This window comes from Rhipicephalus microplus, chromosome 6, assembly GCF_043290135.1.
Source record: "Rhipicephalus microplus isolate Deutch F79 chromosome 6, USDA_Rmic, whole genome shotgun sequence".
Classification (NCBI taxonomy): domain Eukaryota; kingdom Metazoa; phylum Arthropoda; class Arachnida; order Ixodida; family Ixodidae; genus Rhipicephalus; species Rhipicephalus microplus.
In genome coordinates, this window is record NC_134705.1 from 99423491 (window position 1) to 99434552 (window position 11062).

Sequence of the window (11062 nt, forward strand, 5' to 3'; positions counted from 1 at the left end):
ACAAGTTAGAGGTTTGTTTAACTAACATTCTTTCAAAAGGTGTTTTACTATAAATAGTATACTTGAATGTTTTAGTTCACCTTTATACTATATACCTTAGTGAATCTTGTGTCCTTCAATATTTTCTACTTTTGAAATAACAATTCGTTCGTGTAAGCCTAATGAAAAAAATCGTTCTTTCTTAAAGTATTGCCAATTCTCTTGTGTCCTATTGAGCAGGTCAATCCAATATTTTTTTTTCTGGTAGTTTAAGTAGTCCTTTGTAATATTTTCTTTTGAGTAACCTTTTCTAATTCTTTCATTACAGCGCCTGTTACATTCGACCTTCTCGTAAAGGAGAGCCATCTGAACGAAGGGCCTAGTGCTGATTGTATGAAAGAATACAATGCGTTAGTAGGAGCACGCAATATTGGCCAGACAAATCGAACGGTATATTTTGCAAAATGCAAAAACAGCTAAAACTAACCAAAACTCATTGACTTCCGGAGCGAAAATCAGTCAAGATATGAATAAAAATGGGTTCATGAAGTATTTTAATACATACCGCCTAAGCGCCTAAGTAGCTCAAATGGTTGGAATTATTTCTTCCATAAATCTGCAGAATTGTCACAATTGCAATTGTTTTATTACTGTCTCTACAAGCATCTGTAGAACGCCGCGATGGATCCTATTTTTGAGTTTTGACCTCGCATTGCCCTTCTTCATAGTTTTCGACTCTCAGCCAACAAGACTTCTGTTTTCAGAGTCCAAAACAGAATTTTCTTTTCCTATTGTAACATAAGCATGAAATTTTTAGGTGCTGGTTTTCACAAAGACTTCAGTGAAGTATTTTTACAAATGTATTCAAGCCACTACACCATAAAACTTCAATGGTTCGATAGGGCTGAAGAATTCACAATGAGATTATTCGTCATTCTTCGCAAATACGTAATACCCACTACATACTTGTGAAAAACTTAAGCATTTTCTTGACATTGTAGCAAGAGAGAGAGAAACAACTTTATTAAAACGCACAGCGAGGTCATTGGCTCCAGCGTGCTGGTGGTACGGAAGGTGGTGGCCAGATGTTTGGCGTAGTTGTGCGGCAGAACGGCCACGCCTGCTTTTATGCCCCGCTTGGGTGCAGCAGGTGTGCCGGCACGTGCGTTGCGGCTATTCGGCTAGCGCATGGAATGACCCTGATGCATGGAATGGCCCTAAGTCCGCACGTCCGGTCCCGCTCCGTTTTTCTAGACCGTTTCGGTTTTCAGCCGGTCTGTAGACGGAGCCTGATCACGGTGGGGCCCGCACGAGTGGAGTGCAAGCGCACGCTGATTGGCCGACCGGATGTTCACGAAGAGCTGGAAACCGTTCAACAGAGGTGTTCGGTGGCGACTATCATCAGCAGAGGACACAAAACGTATAATTTTGCCCATGTGGGTTCAATATAAAGGAAGTAGGTGCCCTGTTACGTTTCATTTTGCAGCGGCACGAGTTGCATGGTTGCAGTCGTGGACGCTATAAACGCTACAGAGGGGCTTTAACCTGCACTATTGTTGATGGTCACTTGAGCTGCCTTATCTAGGATGTAATCAGCCCATCTGCACTGGGTTGCGTTCGGCATGACATTGTAGTGCTTGAACGTACCCGCGCTTCAACCCGTTAGAACACGACATTCCAGCACACGTTTAAAATACCGATGATTCAGGTAGATAGATAGATATCTGGGCTTTAACGTCCCGAAACCTCTATATGACTATGCGAGACGCCGTAGTGGAGGGCTCCGAAAGTTCAGCCAACCTGGGGCTCTTTAACGTGCCCCCAAATCTCGAAAGACGGGCCTACAGCGCTTTCGCCTCCATCGGAAATGCAGCCGCAGCAGCCGGGATTCAATCCCACGACCTGCGGGTCAGTAGCCGAGTACCTTAGCCACTAGAACACTGTGGTGGGGCGATGATTTAGGTATGAAGCATACCAGCGACAGAGAGACACGCTGACGACGATCAGGCCATCGATCGCAAGGTTACAGACATGTAAATTGAAACAGATAGACACAGAACTAATTTGCTTCCCCAACCCTTCTGAGAAACACGAATAATAGGGTGCTCTAATGAAGTGCGCAGCACCTGCGCGAAGCGACAGTGCCACAAACCAGGGCTCGGCAGCCTGCTGCGGCCGGACTTCATGTGCACGCCCACTCATGACGTCCGAACGCCCCCCTTACCTTGTGACCTTTTACCTGAAGGCGAACATGGCAGTTTCGACCTGAAGTAGGTTTCCGCTTGTGGGTTTCAATTGTTTTTCAAGGCAGCTTTGGGACTTTTGGGCTAAAAATACCCTTTGGGTATATTTTTTTCGAAGTCTGTAAATACAAGTGTTTCTCAGCCTTACTAGAACTTCTACAGCATTTTACTTCCTTTTTAAGCAACCAGCAAGTCGATCGCCAATATTTGCATAGCGGCAGAACTTTTCTTCCTCCCCCTTTGCTATTTCACCTCGGGTTGTGCAGGCCTCGGGCGCCGAGTGGGGAAAGTTGGTTTCCCGACAACGAAATAACCTGAAATTTACTCTGAACATCGTGAGACACTTGGTCATCGTGAGACACATCGTGAGAATGCAGTTAGATTGGTGGACACACGATGACCATAATGGGTTTATGGTGGAGACACACGAATTACGGATGCCGGGAGATGTGATGGGTGGATGAAGGGACACTTCACGTTTCGTTGGAGATGCAGTGGTCAGAGTGGGTGGATGATGGCATACGTGCAGTTGTGTTGGATTGGTGCTTTGTGCAATAGTTGTGATGATAATAAAAAATCATGAAAAGGCTTCGTCGATTGACAAGTACGCTGCTGATTATAAATGATCGTTGATTAGGTGTATTTGTGAGGCACCGAAGTACGTATCATCAGAAAAAAATTTCGTTATTTGGTGACCCAACTTTAAAACTGTAGTACTTTCCGCACCAATTCTCAGTGCGCCTAGAGGCAATTCTATGCAATGAAAATGGAAGTGGGAATAGTTCACTGCTGAACCAATGAGTGAGGCAAGTGCTTCACCACAACCCGACCTAATTGAATAATACAACATCTACAGAGTGCAACACTTTAGAAATGACATATTGCGTCACCTAAATGAATTGCACAAAGATGTGATCTTTCTTGCCCAAGACTGCTGCATTCGACGGCTAAGGGCGACCCAACGCGAACGTACTGGTTGCTCCGCGGCGCAAGTACTCACCCTATGTAAAGATGTACTCGCACGAACACCTACACATACATCTGCTCGGCCCCTTACCACGTTTCAGGAATTTATCCATAACCGCTCCCTTTGGACAAATTTCAGAAAATAGATACCTCTAAAGCAGCTTTTGAGTGACCTAAGGCGCATACAATCCTGCGTGGCGGTGTCCGTATTTGCGTGAAAAGCATGACATTACGTAATAATAATAATAATAATAATAATAATAATAATAATAATAATAATAATAATAATAATAATAATAATAATAATAATAATAATAATAATAATAATAATAATAATAATAATAATAATAATGATGATGTATTAATATCATTATTTTTATTATTATTATCATCAGTATTATTATTCTTATTATTAATATTATTATTATTATTATTATTAATATTATTAATATTAGTAGTATTATTAGCAAGAAGACGCAGAAGAAGCTCTCAAGAAAACTGCAGCGTGTCCCCCGATTAAGCTTTTATTTACACAGACCTGGTCTGTGATATCTCCCCTATGCGCATTCTGCGAAGAAACAGAAACAATTGACCATTACTTTATATTATGTCCGAACTATTTATTAATTAAGAAAAGACTTTCAGTCATTCCGTTTTCTACAGTAGCTTTAAATTTGACTGCCGATAATGTTCTCAGTTTCGCCACCTCTGTCTTAGGACATTGCCACAGAAACGTATTTGATGCAGTATGCAATTTTGTTCAAGAATCTAAGCGCATGTCGATATAACGCCTGCTTTAATATACTCTTGATGAATACTTGCGGTATAATTATAAATGTGAATGATAGTCGAATATACATACCATATATATTGGGTCAGGTAAACTGAACTGTCTTGTCAGCTACAAATTTCAGTCTCTATTATCAGCTCTCTGTAGTATTTTATCAGCTCTGGTTTATGATTCACTTTTGGTTTATTATTATTATTTTATTTATTCTTAAGAGATAGCTTATCATTTGTTTTTCTTACATTATTAGTAATAGGCTGACAGTCATTTTATAGTGTTCACATATAGGTCAATACAAGTTTTCTTGGCCAAGCCGCATGTAGGGTATGTGCCAGTCCTCTTAGAAAACAAGCAGACAAGCAAAAAAAGCAATATTTGAGCCATCACAGTTGTCGTATTTTGTTGAGGGCTCTTGTGACGCGTGAGAAGGCCACAGATCTGACACGATTGAGGCCACAATAGAACAAGCTTCAAGAAGGGTCAGTTTTGAGATATTGCGGCTGTCTTCGCTAGATGAAAGTAGCAACATGCTAAAACGGAGCTCACCTGTTGTAAACACTACATTCATTTTTGTCTGCCTTCTCGTTCTTTTCAAATAATCCCAGAGTGTCGGCAGTTCGGCAGTTGTACCTTGGTGCATAGATATAACGGCAAAACTGCTAAAACCGACTGAATTGAAGACACGTGTACGGCAAGCTTACAGCCTTACTTATTTATTGGAATAAAACCGAATCAGAACGCCCTCAGAAGAAGGCGATATTCACAAAACAAGTACATATTCCCCTACCATCGTCACTTTTTGGCCGGCTGACAGAACATGGCACACCACACACCGCATGAGGACATTACTGCAATTCAGCCTAGTGAGATCCTCCCGCCCTACCCTACTTTAGCCGAATGTGAGAAACGTGCACAAACCCCAGCTTGAACTCGAGGGCTGCACACATCACCCTTCATCGAGATCTCGCTCACAAATGCAAATGTACTGCACAATACTACCAAAAACCACGTGAATTACTCGCGTACAAGTGCAACGCATGACGTGATGTTTGGCAACAACGTTATTGTGACGGCTAGTGTCGTGCCGACAAAGAACTTTACTGAAAAGTCAGCTACCTAAAAATGCGAGAACGTCTTGTCCAACACCAGTTGGGCTCATTTTTTGGAGTCTTAACGCACAGTTCCTTTAACCTTTTGTTGTACGAATAAGTTGTACGCGCAGGACGATATCATTCAAGCGTGAAAACAGGCCTAGCCTTGCTCCTATGACTGTCATACCGTGCAAAACCTTGGATAATATATTATGATTATCAGGGAAATTTTCCATTGATTTCGACGCTATACATGCGCTGAAGAATTGAAGTTGTGAGCGACATTGGTGATAATTACAAAATCCGTGAACGTAGGTGGTTCAGGCACCCTGTGTTTACGAATTTTTCATCTCATCTTATCCTGACCTGAACTTCTGCCTTTAATAGAAAAGTATTACTTGTTTCGTAACTTCTCTGCTGTGGAGCTTCTAAGAAACACTCATCGCTGTGTTCATGCTATAGTCATTTCACAGGGCTGGTTATAAGTTATTCGTAATCAACAGGTGGAGGAAAAGGTCGACTGCAGTCTTCCATGACTTCGGGAACACTCAAAAATCAGCATAATTATGGTACCAGCTAACAATTGCTCAGAATGTATTACTGTACCATAAAATTTAGATTTCACGTGGGTTAAGTACGCTGTAAATATGATTGTTTCATTGTGTACGCGTCTAAAGAGAGAAATAAGCTATCCTGCATCTAAGCTAGATAGTACTGCACTTACATGGTTTGTTTAGTTCAACTTGAAGTCTGGTACATACGAGGCTACAAGTATCATCGAATTCGTTTTTGCTCATCTGTGCCACATGGTGGGGTCAACCGAATATGGTAATGTACCAACTCGCCCAAAGTGCGGTGTATATCCTCAGAGATGACATTGTCGAACACTGGCATGTTCAGCCTGTTGGCTGTAAACATATATGTACACCACAGAAATTTGAGAAAAATTCGGAATGTTTTTTACTGCTCTGTTGTGAACATTCAATCAATAGAATCCATGTGAAAGTGTATTCAGCTCTGATCATATAAACCAAGAGGCTCTTAAAATTTCAGATAACATTTATTTACATACTTAGGGAAGGAATTCTTAAAAGCCCACTATTGCATGTCGCTCATGGGGAGGCTTTCTGTTATTGGTGCAATGGTTCATTCTTATTGTTGGTGTTCATTAACGTTAAAACTTGCCAGTGCACAATGCATTAGCACTTAGTCAGCAAAGTTAGAACTATTGTCATGGGGGTGAGAGAATCAATGAAATAAATATATTTACAAAATATACAGGGAGAGTCAGAGGCAGCTGCGGCCAAGATGGAGGTACAACAGCAACAACAACACGAGCGCAATCGCATTCATCGTCTTCGTCGTCTACCTGGTGCTCTCTCGTTCCTGATGTCGTGTAACATACAACTCCCCGCCGCTGGTAGCGCCGTCTCGGCGCCTAAAGGAGAGTAGCATCATATGTGGAGATGTGTGGTTTCAGACGGGACACGTGGACGGCGTCAGTGGCGGGCCCGGACGACGACGACTGACTGTCCAACGGCACGATCTCATATGTGACCTCAGTAAGCCGGCGTAAAACCTTGTAAGGCCTTGAGTAGCGAGATAGGAGCTTTGAAGAGAGGCCAACGTGGCGGCATGGTGTCCAGAGGAGGACCAATGATCCTGGAGAGTAGGAAACTACTCTGTGATGGCTGTCGTAGCCGGCCTTCTGTGAGCTGCAAGCCAAGAAGACGTTCCCGTGCGATTTGGCGGGCCACTCAAGCCCGAGCAGTGGCATCCCGGGCGTACTCTGTAACCGTTTGTGTAGTTAGTGGTAGAACAGTCTCGAAGGGTAACTATGGATGGCAGCTGAACAATAAATAGAAGGGGGAGAAGCCAGCGGTGTCGTGGCGTGACGAATTGAATGCGAATTTCACATAAGGCAAAGTGCTATCCCAATCAAGGTGATCTTTGGAAACGTACATGGAGAGCATTGTTGTCAAGGTTGGATTTAGGCGCTAAGTAAGGCCATTTTTCTGCGGCTGGTAGGCCGTAGTGAGCTTGTGACACGTCGAACACGAGCGAAGGATGCCGCTTACTGCTTTTGAAAGAAATGAGCAACCACTATCGCTCAGCAGCTGTTGAGGAGCGCCATGGTGAGCGTCATGAAGCAAGAAGTCCGCGAAGTCACACTCTAAGCCAAAAACGGTGGAAATGGGAACAACGGCTGTTTTCACTCCTTTAGACCAAGTGTTACTCTCCTAAAGGACCAAGAAGAACAAGACGGCTGACATGTTCGAAAACGGGGAAGCAGCTGTATTAGTCTTAAATTTGTAAGGGTGCAACGGAAAGAAGAACTGCTGTAATTGCTCTCGTAATGCAACGGTTACTCCCCTGAAGGACACCACACACAAATATGCATGCCGCCCACATTGATATTCTTGCGCCAGATTGTTATCTGTTCTGTGTGCCAAACTTCACCAAACCAAAACAGTGATTTATTTTAACATCCGCAGATAACAAAATAGCAGCGCTGGCTGAACACAAAAGGCCTGAGAATACAGCTACCGCAAGTGCCTAACCCACGCAGAAGCAGCATGGAGAGTTCGCACGTCAAAGCGGACCAAACGCCGAAACACTTGCAAAACAACGATATAGAAAAAGCCTAGACACACCGTTCATCTGTTAAGGAAGGGCGTCAAAGCCAAGCCGATAAAGCACCAAAACACGTGCAAAAGAAGCCCCCCCCCCCCCACCCCCCGCAATATGTCGGAGAAAAAAAAAAGCAGACCCAGACACGCTTTTCATCAGCCGTAAAACTAAGTAGCACGCTTCAACGTGTAGTTTGAGGGCAGAATGACAAATCGACAAGTGTGGCGTTAGTATATGAAGCAATGTAACTTACAAAGCGATCAATGTTTAATGCTTATGTGTACTAGCACTAAATAAAAATTAAGCTCAATTTTTTATAAACATTCATGAGCTTTATAATACCTAAGTTTATTTTATAAGTTTATTTGGACAACACACTGAAAGCTTTGCGCTGACGCCTGTGCTGCCACTACTCGACGTTTTTTTCACCGCAACTAGGTTCGCGTTTGCACTACTCGTCTTCATATGGTTTGTGGTCGGCGAGCACATGGACATGCGAGCTTCTGTGCTATGTTTTGATCGCGCGTGTGTGTCGCAGATTTGCGTTTCTACTTATTCATGACGAAGGTTAGTGTATATTTATATTTAGAGAGCGCAATTTTGTTGTGTATTTTGCTGCTGGTTGGAACAAACACAACGTAAACACGTCTTCAGCTATCTGCAAACCTGTTCGCTCGTCAGACAAAAGACTGCGCATGCATCAGCTTGCAGGTGAGTGGCGTTCCCAGCAACATTTAATGCTCCTACAGTGCGGGTAATTACAGTGTAGCATTGGTTGGGGCGCTTTCAATCCCAAATTTATGCCTGTTCACAGCTTGTGAAAAATGTTGAGCTCTCGAACAGCTGGCTAATTGCTTTTTCGCCAAAGACATTGTTGAGTGGTTTCGCTATCAAAAGAGAAATTATTTGCACTTGCTTATTCACCGTATCCATTGCTAGCCGTATCGAACTAAATTACCTCTATTATCACCGCCTGCATGCCCTCTTTCTGCCTCTGTCACCACTGCAGTGCCAGTGTATTTTTGCTGTTAAAAGTTCCCTTTCGCTACAATACGTAGGTCGAAAAAACACTAAGGCGCGGTTGTAGTTGCCTTCATACTGGTACTTATCTATCATCGGCTTTATGTAACGTGAACGGCTAGGTGTTGGGGACTTCGGCCGCATTTTTTAAAGCTGTAGAGTGTATGGAGACTAGCACGTGAACAAATCATTTTCGTATCACTTCACAGGCATAGCCAGGTGGTAGCACACTGAGTTTTTTAGGCCGTGCATAGGGAGCCTAATATGACGACCATATTTGCTTGCCCGGCCTCTAATTCAAATAAACAAACTTCCCCCCCACATCACCACTCCCCACACGCCTCCCCCCAAAAAAATCTGCCTACATCACTGCGTCACTTGCTTCACCTCTACGCTGAACGTATTATTTTATAAGCGCACCATCAAGCGAGCACTTTGCATATTGACAGAACAATGTGAGGAGAAATGACCCAAATCTTTTTTTTTTCTTTAGTGATGCACAATCTTCGCAAAACTTGATAATGTGAAAGAATCATGAATGCTGTAAGTTTACGTTAGCGTTGTCAATATTTTGTATCATGGAATCTTTATGCACTGTGAAACTTGGCAAGCCTTTGAAGTCACGTTTTGACGTCGATACCACGAAAATTTCGACAACCTCAACACTTGGACCTATACACTTGGACCTATACTAACAAAGCTATCCGTGCGCAGGCCTTGATAACAGCGTTTTTTGACTCGCCTTTGCCCTGTTTTCTGTGCATTTTTCTTGGGTTTAAAAGTGTCACAGCGTGTGGACCTGTTGAATAATTCTCGTTTAAAGTTCTGCAAGAGTTTTCTGTGCATGTTTCGTGGGTTTAAAAGTGTCACAGCATGTGGACCTGTTGAAAAATTCTCGTTTAGAGTTCTGCAAGAGTGTGCTTAACTTTCTTGTGCAGCTCCTTGCTGTTCCAAGATCCTGAATTATTATGCTCGTACTAGAGATGACAGTGTTCCTAATGTTCGTGTTCCCATCACGTTGACCAAGTGTGCAAAGTGGGCTTGAATGGTAGCACATCCTCAACAAATGTCTTTGTGGCACATGTAGAAGGCAGTACAAAATAAATAGGCAGACACTCACACCCGGCGCTAACATCTAATAACGCTTTTTTTTTGGAAACCACGGTGTGCTTATTCCAATTTGTTCAACAGAGCAGTAACCTGTTCGCCTGTGAACCAACAAGACGTTGAACTAATAAAAGCTTCAGATATTGTTGCGCTCAGATATATGTGTATCCGCAATCCATCTGTGACACTGTCAAACAATGAATCAGAATATCTGTGCATGCCTCCAGACATATTGTTTCGTTCACAGATCTCGTGGCTGTGACTCATTAAGTGAGTGAACAAGTGCACCGTATTTTCTTAAATTTGAAGCATTGCTTGAAGGTAGCACAGTCTATATTTATTTATGTCTATAGTTTTGCCCAGCTGTTTACGTCAGGCACGAAGAAATGTACTGAAGATTATCATGTAGCCTCTGTGAATGGTTGCTTTCAAGCAGGCTCTGCATGTTCGGCTTGTGCCTACAGGTATTGCACAATTCATGACGCAGCAGCATATGATAGAACAGTAGAAACGAGAGCAACTACGTGCACAAGCTAAATATGTATTTTAACAAGAGCGGACGGTACGTGTTTTTGGCCGCACACACGATCTCGCTTACACTGCCTATTAGGGAATGAGCTCATAGAAATGTCACTCAGCTGTGTATAGGAAACAAGTTAACTTAACCTAAGGGTAGCTTTAAATGCTACAAATATGATGCTTTTTTGAGTTGCTGCACAATTTTTTCCAGGATGTTGTTATATGAGACATCATGTGAAGAACATCTACCACATCAGCATTTATATGGCTTGCCTAGTAGCGTTTGACCGAACCTACCTTTTTTTTACATTTCGTTTTGCAGTGGACATCCTAGAATGTAAACGCTGCTGCAGAGTGTGTGACTCATTGTTATGTATTGATTCTGGCATGTTAAACCTCACATTTCTATTTTTTCTTGCTGCAATGAGATGCTTCACATATGCCTGCAGTGACATTCCGCTGCGCTAGCCTGATGGAAACACCATTTCTGCGAAAATTGAGTCTTTCACAATCGGAGAAGTTGCCCTTCTCTCTCCGATGATGACACAAACTGCCCAATGCTAGAAATTCAAGATTGTTAATCCACGGAAGACGCAGAAAACCTTTGATTTACTATGGTGCTTGGTGAGTGCTGGCTGTAGTGTGGCGAAGTCTAATAGTGCTCACACGCCGACTAAAAAAGAAAAACAATAAAGCATTTTTTTCCTTTCAATATTGTC

General features: G+C 42.7%; 1 protein-coding gene across 1 annotated transcript in view; it reads left to right on the forward strand.

The window, feature by feature from the left end:
• LOC142764836 (uncharacterized) overlaps positions 1-537 on the forward strand; it is an 82787-nt gene extending 82250 nt beyond the window's left edge. The window contains exon 5 of the mRNA XM_075865370.1: positions 308-537. Coding sequence (XP_075721485.1) covers positions 308-459 — 152 coding nt within the window. The 3' untranslated portion in view covers positions 460-537. The remainder of the gene's footprint in view (positions 1-307) is intronic.
• Positions 538-11062: the final 10525 nt, after the last annotated feature.